The following is a 25,951-nucleotide window of genomic DNA, read 5'->3' as shown; positions in this document are numbered from 1 at the left end:
GATCAGAGCACGAGGTGGGGGTGGGGGGGCGGCTCCAGCAGGCGCCCTCAGGCTCCTCCCTCCTCAGGCCCTGGGCTCACCCTCATCTGGCCCTTTGCGACGGAGTTCCCCACGTGGCCGGCTGGAGCCCCGCGCTGGGGGCAGCGGCCACGGGAGGAGGGGACTGGATGCCAGGTGAGCCAGCGTCCCCAAAGGTCAGACTCGTTTCTAGTTGTAAGAGTGAGGTTGACACCCAAAATAAACCCCGAGTGATGCCCACCCCTTATGGATGCATGTGGATGCTTTCAGTTTACCTGTATCTTTACTAAACTTCTGCTCTAATGGGAGAGTTTATTAATTCAACGTTTCTCTTTTTAAATAAATCTTCCCGTTTTTCAGTAACTAGACTATACGGTACACATTGTCTTGCCAGGTCATGTTTAGTGAAGTGGAAATCTCAGAAATGTTTTCTTCCTCTGAGTGCTCTGGAGCGGACCCTGCCCGTCCGGGGCCTGCAGCTCCCCGCAGCCCGGCCGAGCCCAGCTACGCAGAGCAAGGAAGCTGCACCGTGACACCCCGTCCCACACGATGGGAAGGGCCGTGGGAGCCGCTTCTAACTTTCTGCCCCGGGGGGCCCACGGTGAGAACTCACTCCTCTCTCACTGTATGTGTGTATTTCCCTCTTACTGTCGTGCGGTTTCAGTGTCAGGTGGAGGCCTGTGGGTGTTCTCTGTGCGTCTGTGTACCCTCCCCCTGCCCCCCCAATTCACATGCTGGCATCCTGACCCCCAGCGTGACGGTGTCAGGAGGTGGCGCCGGCGGCAGGTGACTAGGTCATGAGGGTGTGGTCCCGTGATGGGATCAGTGCCCTGACAGGACGCGAACAGAGAGCGTGTCCCCCCCTTCCCCCTCCCAGGTGAAGCTGCGTCGAATCTGCCTCCACCCTGACCCTGCGCTCCCAGCCTGCAGGTCTGCGGTGACCTGCTGAAACAGCCGGGGCTGAGTCACTGGGTGCCCGTGACCTCAGCCTTTTCTCCCTGCAGCCCCCAACCCCCCAAGTCAAAAGTTTCCCAAAATTAACCCAGCATTAAAATCCTCAGTTATTAAAGAAAGGTGTTGAAGGTCAAGTCTTCTAATCTGGAAGTGCCCTGTTGACATTCTACTAGAAAACTTTTACTTTGTAAACTTCATAATATTTACTTGTATTTCAAACAGAACCACAGTTGGAAGGGGGCACATTTCAGCCACAGTTTCTTTGGTTTGTATCGAGATCACCCTCAGCTCTTTTCCAAGAAATACGGAGCCTATTTGGTCCACTCCAGAGATTTTATTTCCGCACAAGACAGACCAAGAGCCCGGAATGTTGGAGCCTTCACGGATTTTGTGCAGAAAGTCAAGCTTCAGAAAGTTCAAGGCCAGCCACGCCAGGACTCTCATTTTCCGTCTTCCGGTAATTGCTTGATTGTCTCAAAATGAAACATGTATTCACTTTAAAAAAAAAAGCTCAGAAAAACACCACATTCACTGAAAATGATGGTTTACACTTTAATTTGGAGCCAGTTATTCAACCGTGGGTTAACCTTCATCAGTTCGTCCTTTGCCAGCTGGGTTTGCAGCCCCCTCGCCCCTCAGCACCCCCGGGTATGAGGTGGGCTTGGGAGGGTGGGAGGGGTCCTGGGGGTGCATGTCTTCTGCCAAGGAGGGTAAGCCTGGAGCAGGAAGCCATCACCCCTTCCTGCGTCCTTTCTGCCTAACACGCAGTTTTGACGCCCACAGGTTCCCCCACCCTTGTCACGGGGACAAGCCTAAGGCCCGGGAAGCAGGCGTCCCCGGGGGCATCTCTGCGCTGCTGCACGGCCCGGCCCGCCCCCTCTGGATCGCCTGTCAGGTGAGAAGGACTTTCTGCCCTGGAGTCCCCATCCCCACAGGAGGCCCAGTTACAGAAATGCGAACCTTGAACCTTTTCATCCCACCTGCTCGTGGTCTTTCATTTGGGTTCAGATGAACAGCCTGTGACAGTTAGCCCTCAAGAGAGGATGTTTCCAGTCTGAAGCTGCTGACCTTTTTTTTTTTTTTTAATGCTTGGCTTTTAAAATTTTATTTATTTATTTATGGCTGTGTTGGGTCTTCGTTTCTGTGCGAGGGCTTTCTCTAGTTGTGGCAAGCGGGGGTCACTCTTCATCACGGTGCACGGGCCTCTCACTATCGCGGCCTCTCTTGCGGAGCACGGGCTCCAGACGCGCAGGCTCAGTAGTTGTGCCTCACAGGCCCAGTTGCTCCGCGGCATGTGGCATCTTCCCAGACCAGGGCTCGAACCCGCGTCCCCTGCATCAGCAGGCAGATTCTCAACCACTGCGCCACCAGGGAAGCCCTGCTGACCTTTGTCAAAAGCATCTTCGTTGACGGAGGGGAGGCGGCGGTGGCGCGGGACTCGGCACCCTCTCGGAAGCGAGGCCCCCAGAAGTGTGCGCTTTGTTCCATTTTATATTTATCTTCAACTTTTTATTTTGAACTAATTTCAAACTTAGAAAAAGGTTGGGAAAATAGTAAATACAAACAAACAACCCCATACACCCCTTACCTGGGTTTACCGATTCTTACCATGTTGCCGTGTGTTTCCCCGTCTCCCGGCTTCCCCGCGTCCGTCACCCCTCGATAACTGCGTGCGTGAGCCTGTGACGGAGGACGTCCTCCTAAGTAGCCTCACCTGGCGTCAGCCAGAGAGATGGCACAGAGTCTGCACTTTGGTCTGATGTGCAGCCAGGTGGTTAGCCGGGTGGCCGCCCCGTCCATCCTCCTGTCCTCGCTCTCCTGGCCCGGACGCAGCCCGGGATCCCTGCGGCCTTTGGGTGTCACGTCCCTCAGCCTCTTTCTCTTCGACAGCCTGGGTATTTCGGAGGAATAGCAGCCAGCTGTGCGGTAGAAGCCCCCTGAGGGTGGGCGGGTCGGGAGCTCTGTCAGGATTGGACTCAGGGACGCATTTTTGGCTGGAGAACCAGGTAAGCGTCGCTGTCCTTCTTGGGCCTCAGACCCTGAGGCGTTAGTGTGTGAAACTCGGTGGCCGGGTCGTGGTGTTGTCTGGTTCTCACTAGACAGTTGTCATCATCCCTCTTGTCATTAATGAGGAACGTGGGGGGAGGCGGTGACACCGACGGTCCCGTGTCTGCACGGAGCCGCCTCCTGCCCCAGGTTTACCGTCCGCTCACAACCCCACTCTTCCCGCAATGCTCGCGGACTGTCAACTTCCCGACCATCGTTCCTTCCACATTGATTAGCCACGTTCTGTCGTAAATAGAGTCTTCCTACTTTTAATGCATTATCAATACGGGCTCATGGGTTCATTCCGTAGCTTTATTCTGTGCACAGCAGGTTGGAGGTTATGTGTAACTCCCTGTTGTCCTTATACATTGTCCCTGCTTCGCCGGGGCGTTCAGGCTGCCCCCAGTGTCCTTTTTCACACCCGTCGTTGTTTTCGATTACCTCCCTGATTTCTCTGCGACAGGATGCCCTCGTGCTGTGTTGTCCCGGTGCTGGATTCACCCGTTTCTCCGAGGACCTGGTTCTTTCGTGAGGAATGGTGTCTGGGAATCGGGATGTAAGTGTGCCATGTGCTCATTGCTAGCGGGTTATCACAGCCTCTAGGCCCTTCCGCCTCGCCCGCCCCATCCTGTCCTGCTCTGCAGGGACTCTGGCTATGGTATCAGTGAGGTCACACATGGGTCACACGTCCATACGTGCACACAGATGCAGAACTGCCACCCGTGCACAGAACCCAACAACCAAGAAGAGTTTGCAGAATTTTTTTCTTTATTCCGAGGGTGTACAGTCACAGTGCTCTGTGTTCAGTTACTTAACCTCCTCCTTCCCCACCTCGCCTTCAGGTGATCATGTTACTAGAGAGACAGTCCTGTGCACTTGTTTCTTTTTGCATTCAGTGTTAGGGTTTTCTCCAGTTCTTGTTAATCTGATTGTATTTTTTTGCACGTGTAGAATATTATCCAGAAGTCAAAACTGTTCAAAACACTGTGTTTAGAGAAAGGTCACTGCCTTCTCTGTTGCCTCCATCCTGTTCTCTTTATTCCTCGTGACAGATTTCATTCATGTTAACAGCTCTCTTGAACTATAATTCACATACCATCCAATTCATCCATTTATCAAGTGTACAGTGTGGGGAAAACAGTCAATAATTATGTAGCATCCTTGCGTGGTGACAGACGGTAACGGGACTTATCCTGGAGATCCGTTTGTAACGTACAGAAATAATCACTGTTGTATATACTGGTTTGAAATGCCACTTCTCTCGAGCTGGATTTTCTTGGGCGCGTGGCTCCGTCTCTGGTCTTGGTGTCCTCTCCCGTTGGTCATTGTTGGTCAGTCCAGCGGTTTTTCCATCATAGAGACTCTGTGGGTTGTTTCAGTGTTTTCTAGCTACTTTTGTGTATTTTTCCAAATGAACTATAATATCATAGTTTTGTTGAACTGCAAAAAACAAAAAAAGGGGGTTATTGGTCTTTTGTCGAGTTCTCATTCATTTCGCAGTAACTTGGAGGCGTCTGACATCTTGGTGGTGCAGAGGCACCAGTCCCAGGACAAGAAAAGCCTTTCCACTTGTTCACATCTGCTCTTCCCGTCACCAGCACTGCGCAGCCAACCGCCCACAACTCTGTGGGTTGAAACACCTGCCGCTTCTCAGTCAGGAGTCACAGGTGGTTGGCTGGGCCCTGCTCTGTTCTATGCGGTCACCCAGCCGCCCTGCAGGGCCCGGGGCAGCTTTGCCACCTGCGGGAGGGCTGCTCCGGTGAGGGCCTCTCCTCCACGTGGCCTCAGGCCTTTCCCGCGGCAGCTGCGCAAGTTCAGAGGACTTGTGGCTTCTCAGGCTCATGGTGCAGAGACAGGAGGCGAGGCTGCCAGTCCCATCCTGCCTGAAACCCTCAAGCATCCTTCCTGCCACATTCTGTTGTCACAAAGCTGACCCAGAGCCAAGGGCAGGCAGGCGTGGGACCCTGAGCTCAGCGATAGCCAGGCCAGAGGGTTCGCGGCCGGCTTCAGTCTGACATGTCCGCTTTTGTGTGTCCAGGATGTTTCAAGTTTCTCCTAATGCAGGTTTTGCACACGCCTTGGCTGGTGTACTAAGCTGCTTATTGCTTTTCTTGCTATCTTTAAAGGGCTTTTCTTTCCCACTGTATTTGCTTATAATTTTTGTACATGAAGGTTACTGCTTTTTGCATGTCAATTTATATCCTGCTAACTTGAATTTTTTTTTGAGTTAGTTTTGTCATTGGTTATCTAGAGTTCCCAAGCATAATACCACCCTGTGTATAGAGATGCTTGTACTGCTTTTGTACTGCTTTTCCAGTTGTTAGGCCCATCTTTGTTTTTTCTTGTCTAGTTATATTGGCGAATGCCCGACAGGATGTTAAACAGCAGAGGTAGTCAAGTCCTTGCAGAGTCCTCGGTATCCCCTTCTGGGAACCTGTGCCTTTAGGGTATTTTCGTGATCAGAAGTATCCCTCTGTTCAGATTATCTGAAGTGCTTGTTAAGAATGGGTGTTGAATTTTGTTAAAATTTTTTCCAGCATCTTGGAGGTAATCATGCAGCTTTTCATCTCAGGCCTATTAAGATGGTATTGGTAGATTTCCCACATCAAACCACCCTGTGTTCCTGCACAAATCTCGCTTGGTTGTTAACTTCTGCTTTTTTTTCTTAAGTTTATTTTTGGCTGTGCTGGGTCTTCATTGCTGCGCGAGGGCTTTCTCTAGTTGTGGCGAGCGGGGGCTACTCTTCATTGCGGTGCGCGGGCTTCTCACTGCGGTGGCTTCTCTTGTTGTGGAGCACGGGCTCTAGGTGCGTGGGCTTCAGTAGTTGTGGCTCACGGGCTCTAGAGCGCAGGCTCAGCAGTTGTGGTGCACGGGCTTAGTTGCTCCGCGGCACGTAGGATCTTCCTGGACCAGGGCTTGAACCTGTGTCCCCTGCATTGGCAGGCAGATTCTTAACCACTGCGCCACCAGGGGAGTCCGACTTTTGCTTTCTTAATGTGGTATGAGAGTCTGCTTTACTTGCTAATATTTTGTTTGAAACTTTACATAGTATTTTATTTGAATTTTACAAGTTCATAAATGATATTGGTCTAAAATTTTCTTTTGTGTGTGAGGGCTCTCTGAATCAGTTTCAGGTATGTTATGCTTGCTTGATAAAAGAAAATTGAAATCTGTTCTCTGCAGTAATTTCATATTGGAGCTATCGGAACTGTAAAAGTTTGGTGGAACTCTCTATTTTGAAACTGCCTGGGCTTGGTCCTTTTTTTGTGGGGTAGTTCCCTGATGAGCTTCTGTATTTCTTCTGTGTAAACCAGCCCCTTTATGCTTTGTCACAACTGGGGTTGAATTCAGTAAAATTTTTTCCTAGGAAATTATCTATTTCATCTACATTTTCAATTTTGTTTGCATAGAGGTCTCAGTAAGTTTTTTAAAAAGAAGTAATTTATTTATTTTTGGCTGTGTGGGGTCTTCATTGCTGCACGTGGGCTTTCTCCAGCTGTGGCCAGCGGGAGCTACTCTTCATTGCAGTCCGGTGGCTTCTCTCATTGTGGAGCACGGGCTCTAGGCACACAGGCTCAGTAGTCGTGGCTCACTGGCTCTAGAGCGCAGGCTCAGTAGTTGTGGCGCACGGGCTTAGTTGCTTCGCAGCATGTGGGATCTTCCCGGACCGGGATCGAACGCGTGTCCCCTTCATTGGCAGGCAGATTCTCAACCACTGTGCCACCAGGGAAGTGGAAGCCCCTCAGTAAGTTTCTTAAGAAACTCAAAATAGAAAATTCAGATTTCAAAATTTTAAAGAGAGTTTTGAGATAACTGATTCTGTGCATGTAACTATGTAGTGATAGGTAATTTTTTTTCTTGTCTGTCTTAGTTCTAGTGTAGTAAGGTGTTCTAATAAATCATGCTTAGAACGCACAGTCTGGGAAATGAAACTCAGTTTTAATACATCAGTTGACAATTACTTTCAGTATCTTGGGTGTCATTTACAATCCTGCAAAAAATAAACTCGTAGCTTTTAACATTCAGGCCGAACAGTCACCTGACTGGGCCTCTTAAGCAGAAGATGAAAATAAAAATCACTTACTGTTTTGTCAGTGGAAATGTTATAGGCCAGTTAACAAAACTCTGAAACTTATGGACATGAATTTGAGCCCAGTTAGTTTCAGTGTACGAATCATACAGGCTCTTGGGCTGTGAGGAGAAAGCTTTAGTATACTTAGTATACTAGGTCTATAAAAGAATTGTTTACCCTTAAAAAGTTCAAGTAGGAACCACTGTCCTCCTCGGCCACTTCCTGAGATCAGGGCAGGCAGAGCCTTTGTTGTCAGGCCTCAGGTGAGGACACTGGGCCCATCACCCTCCTTAGGTCCGGCACCACTGGTCAGCGGCAGGGCCTTTTTCCCTTAAGGACTGTGACTTTCTTCCCTGTCCCCACTCCGTCCCCCAGTCCTCTGTGGGGCTCGCCCTGTGCTGCTGTCCCGCGTCGGATCGCTTCCCAGCAGACACTGAGACGAGGGCGGGTAGCACACTCAGTGCTGGAGGGAGGCGGCTGGAGCAGGAAAGGGGGGGAGGAGGCCAGCTCTCAGTCCACCGCTGGCAGCCGGATGGATCCTGGCCCGGGAAGCACGGACAGCCCTGAGGCCCGGCTCGGCAGTAGTGGGTGGGGCTGCTTCTGGGCGTCAGTGCCAGCATTTCCCTGCCTGCCCTGGGTGCAGCCACTCTGCAGACAGAGGGACCAGCTGGCCAGGGGACACGGTCAGGGCGCCGACTGTACTTGCTGGCTGCAAGTTTTATGTGAACATGTTCCTTTAAAAGCACGTATTGTTGTCATTTTGTACAAATGGCATTGGGGACGGATGTTGGTTGTTCACCCACTCAGTACTTTTTTGTGTGGAGACAGACGTTCTCTCTGTCATTTCCAGGTCCAGCAGGGGACCCGTGTCGCTCCGATCCAGGCCTTCAGCGCCGCCCACCCGGACGGGCTCCGGCTCCGCAGGGTCACAGCCGTGCTGCAGGGGACACCCGTGTGCCCCACCTGCTGTGGGCCGGAGCTTCGGGGTCATCGCAGGAGTGGAAGCACTGGGTCCAGGCCTCTGTGGATCTTCTTCTCCCGGCTGACACCAGGGGGCTCAGGTCCACGTGGCTTGGCCCCCTGCCCTGCCGGGCCCGAGCAGACGCTGGGGTCCCGGCACCGCCCCTCCCGTCTCTTCCGACCGTGTGGCCACTCGTGCTTGCCAGCTGTGTCGCCGGTGCAGGCTCATCGTGAGGGCTCCCTGTTCCCGTTGATCTGTTTGCGGTGTGGGGTGTCCCTCTTCTTCCTGATGATTCTGTGCCTCTTGAAGCCCGGTTGCCCGTCGAGCACCTCGGAGTCGGTGTCTCCCCAGCCGTCACCCCCAGGCTCTCTGCGCCTGTGCAGGTCACGCAGGGGAGGGCCTCATGAGAGCGTGTTCTCCAGCCCAACACCGCGGTTCTGTTTAGTCTGATGCATCTAACGTAACTACTCATCTGGGTGGACGCAGGCCTGATCCGCTCTTGTTCATCGTGCCCATGCCGCTTCTGAGTCGGTCTGTTGTTCTCATGCTCCATTGTAATTTCTCCTTTTTAACTGTGCACTCAGCTTTCAGGGGCGGCTCTGGGAATCGCGTTCTTCATCCTTCGCCCGTCAGTCCAGGTTATTCCGTATCGTGTGACGTGAGAGCGTTGATTGTCCTCCAGTTTCTATAACGTGTATTGATTGAAGTTCCCACTTTGCTCTTGTTGCAATTTCACCATTTATATTTTCAAAAAATGTCTTTCATCTACACTTCATCATTATTAATGCATGCTTTTTAAAAATATATTTTGGCAAACCTCTTAATGTCTAGTTGTTTTGGTTGGTTCTATAGTTTATTTGTATCTCCTCAAGATTTGTTTATATCATTCATCTTTCCAAGCAGTAGGGGTTTTTGGTTATTTTTTTTTCCAATAATCTATTTATTTGTCCTTATATTTATGTCCTTCCTTCTTGTTACTTTGAGTTTATTTAGTTTTCCTCTTTGTAAATTTTTATATTGAATATTGTTTTCCTTTAAGTATTGCTTTAACTTTGTCCCACAAATTCTGACATTTTTGTTTTCATTTTCATTCAGTTCTAAATATTTCTTAACCCCCTTCTGATTTACTTTTAAATGCAAGCGTTATTTAGTAATGTTATTTTCTTTCCAAAAATGTGGTATTTAGAAAAAAAAGTCTATCGTTTTGGTATTTGTTTGGAAATGTATTGTCCTGTTCTAGAAAGAACATGACCACTTTGTTACTTTGGAATTTATTGTGTTTCTTTCTGTCCAGCAGCTGCCCGGGCGCTTTTGTCTCAGGCACAGCCCCCAGTGCCTGCCGCTGACTGGACATCGCTGGGCCATGGTGCTTTCGATTCCCTGATGAAGGAAGCAAGGCTGTGGTCCTGGTCTGAGACATCTGGTAAGTGGTGGAACCTGTGTGTCAACACCAGGTGTTCTTCCCTACTGGGTGCCTTGGTTGGGATTTTTCTTTTGGGGAGAGGGGAGGCATAGGACTTAGTCATCTGGTTTTGAGCAGAGCACCACTTTAACTAGGTTTTCCCTTCTGGGTCAAGGAGTGTCTCGGTCTCCTGGCACTGCCTACAGTCGCCCCCTATTAGACCACGGCTCATCTGCACGCCGGTTGGAACAGCAGGTGGGAAACTTTCCATGCTTGTGCTAGGGATGCTTGTGCTAGGGAACTGTGACCCTGAGAAGCCCTGGACACTAGTCTGGTTCTGGTGACACTGGCTGTGTGAAAGAATGTGAAATCAGAGCTCTATTCCATCTTGGAGTCCCCTAGGGTGTATTTTACAAAACTGGGACATTTTCAGCTAGGCTCCTATGTAAAGGAAGAAAATGTTATTTTGTTGTAACACTGCTTAGCCCCAGTATTTCTTGGGGTCCAGGGAGAAATGGCCCCAGTAGCTCTCTAAATCACACCACCATATTTCATCTAAAACCAGGGAAGGTAAATGGTATGAAATTCTTTAGCCTTTATACTATTGAATCAAAGTGAGCCTTTTGGAATGGGTTTGGCTCTTATCTTGGGTAGGTATGGTGCACGAGTCCAAACCCTGTTTTCTCTTCCTGGTTTTGAACCTTGTTAGGGGTCCTGGTTTTGGGGGAGACCCCACTGAAAAGATTAATTGTTCTCAGAGACCGTCCTGGTATTGACCCTCATTATAGGGCCCTGGTAACCTGAACGTGGTGTAGACACTCGTAGAAACTGCTTAATTTGCTCTTCAGCCTGACTCAGAGCCACCTACAAGTTTGTCCGGAAGTGAGCTGTGTGAATGTGAGTGAATGATATGCGCTATTGTGTTATTTAAACTGAATTGGCTATTTGGGTACTGAAGGAACTCTCACCTTGAAAATGGCCAAAATGGGGCTCTCTTGATGTTCTAAAAGACTGGTTCCTGCATATGCAGTGAGAGGAAGCTGGCTTCCTAAGAGGAACTTGCTTTACTCTCCCTGTGCCTTGGAGATACAGATGTTCTGACAATCTCCAGTTCCTGAGACTGAAGAGAAAAAAGGGAAGGAGAGTTTTAACTCAAGCAGGAAAACTGAGATCTGTGTCTGTATGGGTGTCTGTATGTTATAGAGATATGTGTTTACCTCCAGATGCTATCAAAATTAATTTGTAAATGAGCTCTATGTAATTGGCTTAAAGGAAATTAAATGCTTATCTAAATTCTCAGAAATATAAAAGTAACTAACCCAAATGAATTTCAGGTTCACATGATCTGGGAAATATTTGGTATTAAATATCTGGTGTTAAAATTTAAGCTTGTTGATGCCTGAAGACAGAGATGCCTTCAGAGGCATGAACTATAATTTTTATTGTATTTAGGAAAGTTAGTAAGATCTTATTAATCCTGTTACAGAATCGTCACAAGGAAAATAACTTGATACAATGGAACTTTTAAATAAGTTAAATGTAAATAAGAAGAGTTCTGGGAGTTGAACTTTGGGAATAACTAGGTTTTAGAAAATCTACTTAAAAATAGTCTCTCTAGATTTTGGCAGTTTGAAACTTTAGAGTTTTGTTAAATTTTGGCAATTTGAAACATTAGAGTTTTGTTAAATTAATTGCTAAATGAGTCTAAGTTTACCCACTTTTGTCTTATGAGAGAAAACCTAAACACGTTTGGGTTTGGGTTTTTGAGACACATGTCTTATACCACATTGAGGAAAGAAATTATGCTATGAGAAGATGTATGTTTCCGGAGGTTGTAGAATATATTCATAAGTTTTCCAATCAGTAAACGGTGGTATGATCACAATTGCTTCTTTGTTTTTGCCAGAGATTACAGTTTTTAAGGGTTAAAAGTTGTAATATATGTAAGGCTACTAAAATAAGGGAAACATTTCAGTATATAAGAAAAGTAGGATGTTTGTTTTCATTAAAAGAAGGTAAGAGGAGTGAAAATGCATTTTGTTAAGGGGAAAAGTAATTTGGTCCTAAAGCTGGTTATTTCTAAATAGGAAAGAAAATAAGGGACAAGCTAATATGGAAAAAAAGGTGTGACAGGTTAAAAAAAAGGAACCCGGAACCCCAAAGCATCTGAGAGAGACTAAACTAAGATTGCTCAGTATGTTTAATTACATGGGAAGCATTCTCAAATGAGTGTTAAGCCTCCTTAGGTTATACTGTATGGGTAAATGTTATTAATATATTCTAGAAATTATATGGAATTCTGAAAAATCTGGTGGTTGATAAAATATCATAATTCTAGTTTTGTTAATTGAGGTCTATTTACTAAGACTCACCTCCCAGGTAGCTCATTATGTTACATAATTATTTTATATTGGAGTATATAGTTGATTAACAAGGTTGTTAGTCTCAGGTGTACAGCAAAGTGATACAGTTATACATATACATGTATCTATTCTCATTTAAATTCTTTTCCCATTTAGGTTGTTACATAATATTGAGCAGAGTTCCCTGTGCTATGCAGTAGGTCCTTGTTGGTTATCTATTTTATATATAGTAGCATGTACATGTTAATCCCAAACTCCTTAACTATCCCAGCTATGTTACATAATTGTCAAGTTTGTTTCTGAAGCTTATCACAGCAGTCTCTTTGGATAAAGATCATACATACTGGAAAAGGCATCCTTGAAAGGACTGTCTCCAACCTAGATGGAAGGACTCTTACGAGGTACTACTTTTTAATTAAGCATCAATGATATTTAATTTTTACTGAAGTATAGTTTATTTACAGTGTTGTTTCAAGAGTACAGCAGAGTGATTCAGTCACGTGTACATATATATCTCTCTGCTCTTTCAATTCTTTTCCCTTACGGGCTCTTACAAGGTGTTGAGTGTAGTTCCCTGGGTTTTATATACCGTAGGTCCTATGGGCTATGCAGTAGGTCCTTGTTTACTTTATACGCCGTAGGTCCTGTGGGGTTTGTTAGTCCCAGACTCCTAATTAAAGTTGGTCAGGCACAGTGAAGCTGAAGGGAACTGATACAAATTCATGTGACAACTTCACTAGAGAATCTTTTTTCTATCCTGAACACTGAGGGCAACACACCCTGCAACCCTCCCCCGCACACTGTCTTTACAAACCCTCCCCTAAAAGATGGGGTGGTGGTGCAGGGGGTCCGGGTCTTTGGGGCACAAGCTGCCCGTCCTCCTTGTTGGATGCCTTACAAACGCTGCACGTTCCTTCACCACAACCTGGCCTTGCACCCCAGTTTGGTTCACTAACGATGGGCTGGGAGAGCTCGCCAGGTAGCCATGTCTTTTCTCACCTGTCAAACAGGTGGGACAGAGCCCATGTAATCATCTGCCAATTTGTAGAGACCCTCTCCTCTCGTCCAGCCCCTTATACAGGTGAACCTTGAATTGCATGGGTCCACTTAAAGGTGGATTTTATTCAATAAATATATTCGAAATTTTTTGGAGATTCGCAACAATCTGAAAAAAACTCAAACCACACAGCCTAGAAATATTGAAACGAGAGTCAGGTATGTCATGAATGCATGAAATACATGTAGGTACTAGTGTATCCGTACACAGGCATAAGGTGAGTGGTATTTGATATAAAATTAAGAATGTGTTAGTGCTCTTACGTTTTAGATCTTTGCCTCTCTCGTAGTTGGACAGATGGTGGATTAGCCTATCACAGATAACAGATAAATGTCTTTTTATGTAACAATGTTTCCAATACTGTGTTATGAATATGACTTATAAGCCATAAAAAACATACCGAGTCATTCATTACCGTATAGGCTAGGCCACTGTGAAGCACTCGTGTCAGCCGCACCAGGCTGCTGCTGACTGAAGAAAAACGCACAACCTTCAGTTTGTGGGGGCCTTACTGAAGACTACGTAGCCTGTCAGGCCTGAGAGGCAACGGAGGAGCCAGGGTACGTATGCAGGAGGTTTTTGCTTGAAATAGGAAATGCTGAACAAAGATTCCTGCTAACCACAAAAACAGGCATCTCAGGTTAATGCTTTTAGTGCTTTTCTATGCATGAGAAGATGCAGGAGTCTGGGCTCAGTGAAAATATCCTTCAGGTGTGCATCTTAACTGAGGCCAGTATCCAGAGCACAGAATGTGGCCTGTTACCCTCCATTCATGGCCAGTTTGTCCCACGGTGCTGGGAATTCTCATTTCGTAGGTCAGATGAGGACTTGATAGGCCAATGTAGTATTTTTGGATTAGGCCCTGTTGACTAAAATTCTCTGGATCACCTGTCTTAACTAATCTGTTATGATCCGGGAAGTGTTTTTCCTTGTTTCTTCTCATATCTAGAGTTGCACCATTCCAGTTATTCAATATAGAGTCATATGTGACTGACTGCCTCATTAATTTTGTCAAAGGCCTGGTTACACATTGGGTAATACAAGAGACAACGATCTTATAAAACAGACAGGATATCATACAGGTAGTAACATTAATAAAGTCATAAGTAGGGAATTAAGCCATGAGGTTCCAGAACCAAACCAGCTCCCTACAACCATCACCAAGACTAGGAAGTGAATCACTTAAGGCAGAAATCTGGTTTTTCATGTGGTCATTAAATGCATCCTAGCAGAGGATTTGTCTGGTATGAAAACACAGCATTCGGTTTGAATTATAGCACAGGTGCCTCCTTGAGATGCTATAAGGCTATCAAGGGCCGTGTGATTCTGTAATACCACTTTTCTCATCATAGAGGCGGCCTCAAGGATTAATCATTTAGGGGCTTTTGGGTGAATTCTGTTAAGGCTTTGATATGGGGAGGTACATCTTCCAATCCTACTAATAGCATAAAAATAGATGCTACATGATCATACCAGGGGAATACAGATCTCTTGGTAAATTTGCTGGAGTCATCTCTAAATTAGCACACAAGTGGCCTTGAGCCCTAGGGAATCCTAAAGTACATCTTCCCATCCATCCTGGAAGAAGCCAGGGATGCAGATTGGTGCCACAAAACCACTGAGTTCCATAAGGTGCAACCCAGCATACTCCTGGGTGCCTGACCCAGTCTGTTCCATATCAATCACTATCTTTAAGGGAAATGATGATACACTGACATTTTTCATTAAGGCACCCAGCCTAATTTTCTGGTGTTAATTAGGCTGAATATCTTTAGTGTGATTTAATTGTTCCCAACATAGGGGGGCGCCTTAAGGGACCACAGCCTGGTATTAGCCATATAACTGAGGGGGGGGGGGGGTCCCTCCTAATAATAGTCAGGAAGTTATCATTTTTGACTGAAATTTAGCTTGTTGCTCTGACTGAGCTTGAGTAACTTTAAGGGAAAACTCATTTATGGCCAAAGTCAAAGCAAGGATGCTTGACTGGCCAAGTGAGGGGTTCCCATAGGAGCATCAGTTGCAGCTCAGACAGAACTACTTTTTTCTAAAATTTTCTACAGGCTATCCAATCAGAGCCTTGGAGAGGAGAAACCCACTAACCAGAAGTAGTGGATGTAGGTAACTGACCACAAACCCAACAACTGCAATGACTTCTAAAACCTGCATAGGATCGTACCCATGACAGAAAAACATTTGATTCATGTGCATAAAGTCCAAGAAATCAAAAAATGTTATAAATAATCATACGGTCAGGTCCAGCACCTTGGGATAGCTGTCTCCTGATGTCGTCGTCTTCTCGTCCTGGCATTGGTATTTCTTTCCTATCAGAGCATCGCTTTAAGGTGAGTTTGAGGTCAGCAGTCCTCTCTATAGACCAGACCGGTGCCTCTTTAGGTGGGAAATATGAATCCAAGAGTCAGTTACCTTCGATTTTGCTGTGCATGAGCTACTTAAAAGAACCTGATAGGGACTTTCCATCGAGGTTGGAGAGAGTCCTTTAAATGATGCCTTTTCCAGTATACAGAGTCTCCTGGTTATAGGTCATAGGGCATCTGATCATCATTTACAGAAAGCGTACTGTGATAAGTTATGCTTTAACTTATGCATTAACACTTATAACGTCCTGTTAATTCAATTAAACCCTTGCAATAACGTAATCTATCCCTTTTCATTACTATAGGTTCATATAATCCCTCATCCAGTCTCACTGGTCTCCCCCTGATAATCTCAAAAGGAAACAAATGTTTTCCAAAACAGGTGGATCTGAGGTTGAGGCGAACCAATGGAAGGGCCTCAGGCCAGGTAAGGAATAAGCATTCATCATCTTAGCCAGTTGGGTTTTAATTGTTCCATTTGTTCTTTCTACTAACCCAGAGGACTGGTGGTGATAAGCACAATGGAAATGCTGCATAATTGGCCAAATCTTAACCGTTTGTCCAGTAAAATGAGTTCCTCTGTCACTATGTGGTTCTGAGGGGACTCCCCAAATGGGCATCACTCTTGGTAAAATAAAATGTCCTACAGATTGGGCTGTGGCCCTTCAGCATGGGATGCCTCAACCCAGTGTGAAAACACACAAATCGTAACAAGAACATACTGATAACCTTGAGAGGGGGGCGTTGTATAAAATCAGTCTGCCAAGTCGCAACGGGACCTGCAGGTCGTGGCAGATTCCCTTGAGAACTATGTAACGGCTTCCCTGGCTTATATTTTGGACAAGTGGTACATCTTGAATAATTCCCGAGCTCTCACAAAAGCCTTTCAACAGTTTTTTACCCCATAATACCGTCTACCTGGGTTCCAGTGTGTTAACTCGTGAATATATTGCAAAATAGAATATTGAGCTTCAAAGGGAAGGATAGGCCTCCCGTCTGGGTGTATCCACAGCTCTTTGTGTGAGTTCAGGCTGCCTCCCTTGTGTGTCCAGGTGTCTGTTTTCTGGTGCCTCTCCTTGAAACCGGACCACGTCAGTAAGGTTTCTGGGAGGCTGAAAGGGAAAGGCAGTGGTTAGTTGCTTGTTTTCGTTTTGCAGAGCCTCAGTCTTGGCAACGTGATCAGCTAAAGAGTTTCCTTTTGCTTCAGCAGTGTCAGCCTTTGAATGATACCTTAATGGCAAGTGCACCTGGCTGCAGAATGGCATCCAACAAGTCTGCTACATGTTTACCATTTTTAATAGGCTGTCCTCGGGATGTTAGAAATCCTGTTGCCAAAGCATACCCAAGTCATGGTCCCCCCCAGAAGCATGGCGGCCGTCTGTGTAGCTATTAGCGGGCTTTCCTTTTGCCAACGGGCAGGCTCTCGGTGCTATTAGTTCAGCCTGTTGGACAGAAGAGACGTGAGACAAGGGACCGTTTTCTAGGACAGACACTGCAGGAACAATGGCACAGCCAGCCTGGCACCTCCCGTGAGGTCCTCACAGACACACACCACCCATGAGTAACAAAGTCAGGACTATCCATTGGGCTTTCTTGAAAATCAGTCCTGGGATAGAAAAGATAACGTCTGAGTCTTCTGGGAGCAAGGTAGCTGGATTAAGTTGTCACACCCGTGGGGAGACATTTGGTGAGAGCGAGACAATCTCGTTAGAAGTTAATCGGCCTGAATAAGTGTGTGATGAGAGTTTAGTAAAGCTTCCATGGCATGGGGCACAAAGATGGTGAGAGTGACTCAGGACGCAGCACAGCTGTTGCTGAGACAGCCCCAGGACAAGGGCGGGGGAAGCCCTTGTCTACTGCAGCTAGCTGCTGGCTGTATATCCTATCGGTGGGTAGTAACCGCCGTGTTGCTGGGTTAATACTCCGTGTGGCACCTTTGTTTTCACGTACAAAGAGAAAAAGGGGTAAATCATAAAAAGCTGGGTTCTTTTCAGTGTCTCTCTGGCTTCAGAATGTTTTATTTCCCAGAGGTTCGGCTTGGCCTTGTTTAAACAAGTTACATAATGGTTGGGCCACTAAAATAAAAACTTTGTAATCCAGTTCCTGCAATAGCCTGCAGGATCTAGAAACCCCTCGAATGCCCTTTTGTCCTAGGGGCAGGGAAAGCCAAAATGTCTTTCACTGTCAATTAAAGGTCCTTTAGATATCATTTGTCCTAAAGATTTCACATTAGCCTTACAAAATTGTAACTTTTCCTCACTTTGTCCCTTTGAGCTAGTTTTGAAGTACAGGCTGTCTTCCTATTTATCAAAGAATTTGAACACAATAGCAAGTTACCTGCACATTGTATCAAAACTGATTTATGAGGAAAAGCTAGATCATCTAGGTACGTTTTTAATACCTGGGGAAAGTGAGTATTGCCCTGCCGCGTTACAGTCCATGTATGCTGCCGTTCATCCCAAGTAAAGGCAAAGGGTACTGGCTACCAGGATGCACAGGGATGCTAAACAGTGCACTGCAGAGGCCACAGAAAAGTCACTGTTTAGAACACAGGACGGAAAGGCATGGGGGTTAGCACTACACAAATGGCAAGGAGTAATGGTGGCACTGCTAGAGCTCAAACCCCCCACAAACCTCCAGCCCTTGCCATTAGGTTTGCCAACTGGCCGAATGAGCGTGTTACGAGGGCCGGTGCAAGGCGTGAAGCCTTTCTCACTGTAAGCTGGTGTCAGGTGTTACTCCCTCCCTGGCTGCCTGCCTCCATTTGGGTACTGACGCGGTTCTTCTCGTCTCGGGTCCTTTTAACGGGCCGTGTGGAATGTACTTCCATATGTCAGTAACTCTTCAGGTACTAAGCCTAGCAAGTCTTCGTCAGCATCACCTTGACCATGGCTCACAAACATTGTATGATGAAGGAAATCAGCTCTCAAAACATCTCCCCCTTAGGAGTAAGGAAATATGGGCTTCGTAAGTTTCTAATAAATCTTCCTGTCAGGTGAATAGGGGTGCTTTCTACTAGAAAAGATGAGTGCCTTCCTTTAAGTTCTCCTAAATAAAGAGGTGCAGTAGAAATCCCTACCACCTACACTGAAGTATTACTTCATGGGAGGGAGCCTCTGGTTTTGGTTTAAAACTGAAAAGGTGGTCCCTGTATCTATTAGGGCTTTGTTTCTCTCTGTCTTGTCTCTCTGCTTCTCCCAGGGTGTTACAGAAGAAAGACTCCCACTGTTCCCTCAGAGGAGCCCTATTCTTGTTTAACTCGGTATTCTGATCTGAAATCTAGTCTGTTCTTGAGATCTTTCATTTTTCTACATTCCTTCTTTCTTTTTTTTTAAACACAGTAAAAGGAAATGCTAGGTTCCTCTGTCAGTCGAGGACTGAACGGGGGGTTGTTAACTGTAGCCTGACCTTGCTTACTTAATTGGCACAGTTGAAGGCTCACGATTTTTTTTCATAAATTTACCTTTAGCTGTGTTGGGTCTTCATTGCAGTGCGTCAGTGCCTGGGCTTTACTCTAGTTGCAGTGTGCAGGCTTCTCGTTGCAGAGCACGGGCTTCAGTAGTTGTGGCTTGCAGGCTCTAGAGCGCAGGCTCAGTAGTTGCTCCACAGCATGTGGGATCTTCCCAGACCAGGGCTTGAACCTGTAGCCCCTGCATTGGCAGGCAGATTCTTAACTGTGGTGCCATCAGGGAAGTCCCGAAGGTTCACGATTTTTACAGATGTATCCTCTCCTTTGATGACTTGATTTTGAAAAGCTCATCAGCCAGCGTGGTAAGGGCATTTGTATGTAACACTGACCAACCTAAGTTGTGTTTTTTAATTACAGTAGCCAATTCCTCATTTATACCTTCTGAAATGGACTTAAGCAAAGGATCATTTTGGTGGTTAGAGAACATTCAGATGTTATGCCAGAATATTGTTTAGAAGTTCTCTCACATCATAATCTAGGATTTTATCTTGTTTTTGTTTGCACTGCTGAATTTTTGTCTAGGCTATGGCTTTTGGGAAAAACTCTGGGATAAATGAGTAATTTACTCGAAAATCGAAGTTTGTTAAGGGCTGTTTCCATTCTGCTTTCTCTATCCATCGCCTTGCTTTACTTTCAGAAAGGAATAGCTGTATTACTGGATACATATCTGCAAACCCAAACTCACGGGTTTGGATGGCTAACTCATATTCCCTGCATATCCCAATGGGCCTTGACTAGGGTCAGGAAACCCCTTAGCTAAAGCCCTAAGTCTTGCTCAAGTCCAGGGTGTGTATGTAAGCACAGAGGACAGTTGCCCTCTTCCTGGGAAAGGTTTCTCCTTAAAGGGGGATAGAAGTACTTCTGATTTAATGTCCTCCTTTGCTGGGGGGAGAGGAAGCAGCAAGGGGCGGAGGGGATGGAAAAGTGAGGGGGAGCAGAGGGAGAGGCAGGGGTAATACTGGCAGCTTTCAGAAATGTTGATAGAGTTTTGGTTGATTTCCTGCAAAAGCTTATCATTTCGTCTTTTAGAAGCTTCTAAATATCCATAAGCATTCCACTCCATCTGATCCTATGGACTGCTTTCGCTAGCTGCATACACAAGAAAATTTTGGAATGTCAGAAGAACCCAAATATGGCCATTTTAGGTTGTGATCTCCTTTAGTGTGGTTTCTCCAATCACGTGAGTATTTGCAGGTATAAATTCCATACGTATTGTACATGAACCTGGCCTGGGTGTTAGTTGGAGGCTAGCAATCTGTCCTTTTAGTTTTGAAAGCTTTGTTTCCCATTCCAAGGTCCATCTGTTGAGGTAAGAATCATTACTGATGATCCCGTGGTGGGCCAGTGTGCTGGCTGTGAGCCTGATTCCTTGGGATTTTTAGCCCGGAGCCAGTGCAGCGCTCTTACAGGTCCTACTTTCTGTAGCCTAAGACCACAGTGGGTGCTTGCAGCACCGAGTGGCCGGCTCTTATGTGTCCCCAGCTGAGATGAGTGGGTTTCCCGCTACAGATGGCAGCCCAGTATGAGGACTTACCTCCACCACTCCCACAAGTTCCCCAGTTGCCTGAGAAAGCCAGTGCTGTCAGGAAGGAGATGGCTCATAAGGGCTTTCAGCTCCAAAGAAGGGACATCTTCATTTTTATTCCAATAATCTGTTAAAGTAGCCAAATAAAGGAAAAATGACATGTCAGTCTCCCACCTAATTTCCCAGTCCAACCAAACTCAGTGTCTTTCAACTGAGTAAAATCTCCCCAACATCCCTCAACTGGGATAACCCAGGTACTTCTTCTTGAAATTAAGTTCAAGGAAAACCTCCTCCCCTCCAGTGAGGGATTTATCCACCACCAAATACAATAGGATCAGCCAGTAACAGGAGATCTGAGACCAGGGGGGCTCACCAAGGAGACGGCTGGGCACAAGAGGCCTCTGCTGGCCAGTCCCTGCAGGGCTCAGGCAGAGGAGAAGCCTGCTCCACGTTCCCTTCAGGTCACCAAAGCCGCTGACTGAAGGAAAACATACAACCCAAAAGCTGCAAGTTAAAGTTTTAAGCCCAGGAGACAGCCTCTCAGCAGGTAAGGGAGGTACCAAGATGCATCGAGTTTATGCTGGAAGACAAGAATTTAGTCAAAGATTACTGCTTATCACACACACCAAAGCCCCAGACAGTTCAGGTTAATAATTTTAGTGCTTTTGTATGTATGGGAAGATGAAGAATCTGGCCTCACTGAAATTATTCTTTAGATGTGCACTTAAACGATCTAGGGCTGGTACCCAGAGCACAGAATGTTTCCTGGATCCCCGCAGGGCACGCCCTCAGGACAGCTGCAGCGGCTGGTGGCCAGATTGTGCCCAGTATCTTTGTTTACTGGAATGGCAGGTGACACTCCTGTCCACACTACATACATCATATTGCTGCTGCTTCGTTATCAATGCCTGAACCATTATTCCTGTAAATAAAAATGAATTTTCATTGTTTTTGATGCCTAGTGTTAGTAATATATGGAACCTCTCAGTGTTTTATATCATAATATTGACATACTGACAGATGACTCACCTTGTAAACGTACATCATCGATAAATGCAGTGTTATAAGTATTCCTTATGACGTTAACGTTTTCTCTAGCTTACTTCTCTGTGACGATGCAGTGAATACACACATAGAAAATATGTTCATTGACTACATTACCGGTAAGGCTTCTGGTCAATAGTATAGTAGTTGAGTTTAGGGGAGTCAAAAGTTACACGCAGGAGAGAGAGTTCCCAAGATGGCAGAGGGGAGACCCTGAGCTCGCCTGCTCTCAAGGGCAAACCAGAATTACAGTGTGCGAAGAATCTATTGTTGACAAAGACTCGAACCTACCAGAAAAGATCTGCAAGTGATAAAGAAGGAAGCACAAGCTGGGTAGGAGGGGCCGAGTCACAGCACTGTCGAGACCCCCAGAGGAGGGAGAACAAGGTGGGAGCGGAGGGCGTGGAGCTCACCCCCTCCCACAGACGTCAAATGCATCTACACGTGGAGCAGTTCTCAGGGGAACTACGTGGAAACTGGCAGAGCTGCTGTACAACCAAGGCTGCAGGAAGATACGTAACCAGCGAGGACAGGAAGAAAAGCATTGGTTCGGGACCCCTGCCCCTGGGAGGGTACTAAGAAGAGGGAGATTGTGCAGGTGGACACGTGCCCTTGGGAGTGAGCCAGGCAAGCCAGACTGGGCCTCCCAGGCCTGGGGCCCTGTGTAGTGGACACAAGCCTCCCTTGGCTGGTTGGAGAAGCCTAGGCTCCGTTCACGAGGACTGCATAGGTGCTGGCTCGCCACTGGACAGGCTGGAGAGAGGTCTGACCTAGTGGCTCCCAGCCTGCCAGGCTCCCCAGTCCGAGTGAGGAGACATGCCATGCACTCCATGCCACACCTCAGCAGTGTTTCTAGGGAAGCCAGGCCCTGGGAGGAGACTCAATCGAGGGCCACAGGAGTGGCCTAGGGGCCCGGGGTGAGGTCCAGATGGGGTGGTGGCAGCCACTGTCGGTGCACCACACAGGCAGCCCAGACCCTCTAACAACAGTGGGGCTGCTGGAACCCCTGCAGCACACGATCCCCCACTCCCAGCTGAGCTAATCTGCTCACCCACCCACTCCACGCCACAGCCTTGCACTAGGTCTCGGACAGCCACAACGGGAAAGACGCGACACTGGGCTGCATCCAAGCGGAAGGGCAGACACCAGCACAGACCTCTGTGAGCACATGAGCCCCACTTGCTCCAGCAATCCCCTCCTTCGGAGCAACGGCCCCAATGCAGAAAGAAGGAAAAAACACTTCAAGGAACAGAGCCATCCACTCCCTTCGAGATCACAGCAGGTAACTGTTTCACCTAAATTCAGACACAGACAGAAATTTAAGAAAAACGACAACGCAGGGGAACTACTCTCAACTGAAAGAGAGCAAAGCCCTGAAAAAATAATGAAACAAAGGTAATGAGTCTACCAGACAATGAATTAAAAATGCTAACTGAATTAAGAATTGATCTAAGCACAGATTTTAATAAGGAACTAGAAACTATAAAGACAGCCTAATCAAAAAGATAATTTAAAAAAACAGGTAATTAAATCTGAGATTAAAAAGCGCTCTAGAAGCAATGAATAGCAGACTGAATGACAGAACAACACATAAGTGAACTGAGAGAGAGAATAGAAATCACCCAATCAGAACAGCAGACAGAAAGACACATGAAAAAAAGAAAGCTACATACAGGATCTATGGGATAATATAAAATTGTGTCAGCATTTCCATAATAGGGATTCTCCACAAGGAGAAGGAGGGGGATCAAATGTATTTTGAAGAAATTATGGCTGAAAACTTCCCAAACCTAAAAAAGGAAACAGATACCCAAGTACAGGAAGCGCAGAGGGTCCCAAACAACATGAACACAAAGAGACTCACACTGAGACATACCACAATTAAAACAGCAAAAGTTATAGAGGATTCTAAAGGCAACAACAGGAAAACAGAGTTATATACAAGAGAATCCCCATAACACTATCAGCTGATTCCCCTGTGGAAAGTTTGCAGGCCTAAAGGGGGCAGCATATAAACAGAGTTCTCAAAGGGAAAACCCTGCCACCTCAGATACTGCACCCAGTAAGATCATCATATGAGACAGAAGGATAAAGAATTTCTCAGGCAGTCAAAACCCAGAAGAATTCAGTAATACTAAAACTATTCTAGAAGTGTTGAAGGGTCTTTTTGAAACAGAGAAGTAACGGGAATCTGTAGGAAAGGGAAAAGCCCAATAGGAAAGGCAAATATATACTAAGGACTTAAGATCACTGAAACCAGTATGTAGACTGAAACACAAAACAAGACTGTAAAAGCAATTATAACTAACAGTAAAGGGATAAACATGAAGATGTAAACTATAATATCAAATATACACTGTACGAGGGGAGTAAAAAAAAATATTTTAGGACATGTCTGAACTTAAATATTTGACTATCAGTTTAAAGCAAGTACATATAATTATGGGTCAACATATGAGCCCCATGGTAACCACAAATCAAAGACCTACCACAGATACACAAAAACCAAAAAGAAAGGAAACCAAGCATACTACCAAAGACAAATCAAACCACAACATGAGAAACAAGAAACAGAGAAGAAACTATAAGAAGTGGGAAACAGAATACAAATAGCAATAGGTGTGTACTTACCATTAATGACTTTAAATGTCAGTAGTCTAAATGCTCCAATCAGCAGACACGGGGTGGATTTTTCAAAGTGTGCATTCTTCTCTGAGTTGGAACTCCTCCACAACTGACTGTCCCTAAGGGGCTGATGGGCTGCCTGGGCCTGGGAGGAAAGGATTCAAACCTTCCAAAAGGTGAGCTCTGCATTGGCCAAAAATGTTAAAGGTCTGATTTCCTCTCCTACAAGTGTGAGGACATAAATCGGTTTCTGGGCTGGAGAAAACTTTAGATAAACTAGAGGCAAAAAGGGGATAAAGCTCTCCAGCCTCTTCAACTTGGTCTTTGCTGCTGCAGCCTCTCCTAGGATTCCCACCAAAATCACAGCTGCTGAAGAAGCACTGACCAAAAAAAATGGCACTGAGATTGCTTCAGGATGGCCGAGCACAGGGACGCTCCGCACCAGAATCACAACTGACGGCCCAACAGGCATCCACAGGGAGACGCTGGGACTCGCCACAAGACACCCCACACCCAAGACAAAGGAGAAGCCACGATGAGACAGGAGGAGGCGCGCAATCACAGTACAATCAAATCCCGTAACCGCTGGGTGGGTGACTCACAGACTGCACAACACTTATACCACAGAAGCCCACCCACTGGCGTGAAGGTTCTGAGCCCCACGTCAGGCTTCCCAACCTGGGGGTCCGGCAACGGGAGGAGGAATTCCCAGAGAATCAGACTTTGAAGCCTAGTGGGATTTGATTGCAGGACTTTGACAGGTCTAGAGAAAACGGAGACTCCATTCTTGGAGGGCACACACAAAGTAGTGTGTGCATCAGGACCCAGGGGAAGGAGCAGTGACCCCACAGGAGACTGAACCAGACCTACCTGCTGGTGTTGGAGGGTCTCCTGCAGAGGCGGGGGGTGGCTCTGTTTCACCGTGGGGACAAGGACACTGGCAACAGAAGTTCTGGGAAGTACTCCTTGGCATGAGCCCTCCCAGAGTCCACCATTAGCTCCACCAAAGAGCCCAGGTACACTCCAGTGTTGGGTCGCCTCAGGCCAACCAACCAACAGGGAGGGAACCCAGCCCCACCCATCAGCAAACAAGCAGACTAAAGTTTTACTGAGCTCTGCCCACCAGAGCAACACCCAGCTCTACCCACCACCAGTCCCTCCCATCAGGAAACTTGCAGAAGCCTCTTAGATAGCCTCATCCACCAGAGGGCAGACAGCAGAAGCAAGAAGAACTACAATCCCGCAGCCTGTGGAATGAAAACCACATTCATAGAAAGATAGACAAGATGAAAAGACAGAGGGCTATGTACCAGATGAAGGAACAGGAGAAAACCCCAGAAAAACAACTAATGAAGTGGAGATAGGCAACCTTCCAGAAAAAGAATTCAGAATAATGATAGTGAAGATGATCCAGGACCTCGGAAAAAGAATGGAGGCAAAGATCGAGAAGATGCAAGAAATGTTTAACAAAGGCCTAGAAGAATTAAAGAACTAACAAACAGAGATGAACAATACAATAACTGAAGTGAAAACTACACTAAAAGGAAAAACTACACTAAAAGGAATCAACAGCAGAATAACTGAGGCAGAAGAACAGATAAGTGACCTGGAGGACAGAATGGTGGAATTCACTGCTGCAGAACAGAATAAAGAAAAAAGAAGGAAAAGAAATGAAGACAGCCTAAGAGACCTCTGGGACAACATTAAACGCAACAACATTTACATTATAGGAGTCCCAGAAGGAGAAGAGAGAGAGAAAGGACCTGAGAAAATATTTGAAGAGATTATAGTTGAAAACTTCCCTACCATGGAAAAGGAAATAGCCACCCAAGTCCAGGAAGTGCAGAGAGTCCCATAGAGGATAAACCCAAGGAGAAACACGCTGAGACACATAGTAATAAAGTTGGCAAAAATTAAAGACAAAGAAAAATTATTGAAAGCAGCAAGAGAAAAAGAACAAACAACATACAAGGGAACTCCCATAAGGTTAATAGCTGATTTCTCAGCAGAAATTCTACAGGCCAGAAGGGAGTGTCATGA

The 25,951-nt window shown here is 46.4% G+C and overlaps 1 protein-coding gene and 2 long non-coding RNA genes across 9 annotated transcripts; 1 reads left to right on the top strand and 2 right to left on the bottom strand.

Moving 5' to 3' along the window:
- Positions 1–92: 92 nt before the first annotated feature.
- LOC116746650 lies at positions 93–25,550 on the top strand. 7 transcript variants are annotated; one of them, XR_004347821.1, is made up of 8 exons: positions 93–619; positions 1,195–1,429; positions 1,756–1,867; positions 7,941–9,708; positions 10,242–10,350; positions 15,554–15,675; positions 19,747–19,897; positions 21,022–25,550. XR_004347821.1 is itself a non-coding variant. In XM_032618179.1 (7 exons), the coding sequence occupies exons 1-7, from the start codon at positions 568–570 to the stop codon at positions 10,266–10,268; spliced, it is 843 nt and encodes a 280-aa protein (XP_032474070.1). In that variant the 5' UTR covers positions 93–567; the 3' UTR covers positions 10,269–10,423. The 7 variants fall into 7 exon arrangements, 1 of the variants encoding a protein (XP_032474070.1); XR_004347819.1 differs by having other exon boundaries at positions 19,747–25,550; XR_004347816.1 differs by lacking the exons at positions 19,747–19,897; positions 21,022–25,550 and having other exon boundaries at positions 7,941–9,474; positions 9,629–9,708; positions 15,554–16,598.
- Positions 3,764–10,494, bottom strand: LOC116746653. Its single transcript, XR_004347823.1, has 2 exons — positions 10,422–10,494; positions 3,764–4,458 (listed from the first exon to the last, which is right to left on the bottom strand). It is a non-coding gene; the product is annotated as an uncharacterized LOC116746653 (long non-coding RNA).
- LOC116746652 lies at positions 12,905–16,675 on the bottom strand. The gene is made up of 2 exons (XR_004347822.1): positions 16,591–16,675; positions 12,905–16,360 (listed from the first exon to the last, which is right to left on the bottom strand). It is a non-coding gene; the product is annotated as an uncharacterized LOC116746652 (long non-coding RNA).
- Positions 25,551–25,951: the final 401 nt, after the last annotated feature.

This window comes from Phocoena sinus, chromosome 21 (assembly GCF_008692025.1).
Source record: "Phocoena sinus isolate mPhoSin1 chromosome 21, mPhoSin1.pri, whole genome shotgun sequence".
Taxonomy (NCBI): domain Eukaryota; kingdom Metazoa; phylum Chordata; class Mammalia; order Artiodactyla; family Phocoenidae; genus Phocoena; species Phocoena sinus.
The sequence above is the reverse complement of the archived record's forward strand: the minus strand, read 5'-3'. Positions and strand labels throughout refer to the sequence as shown.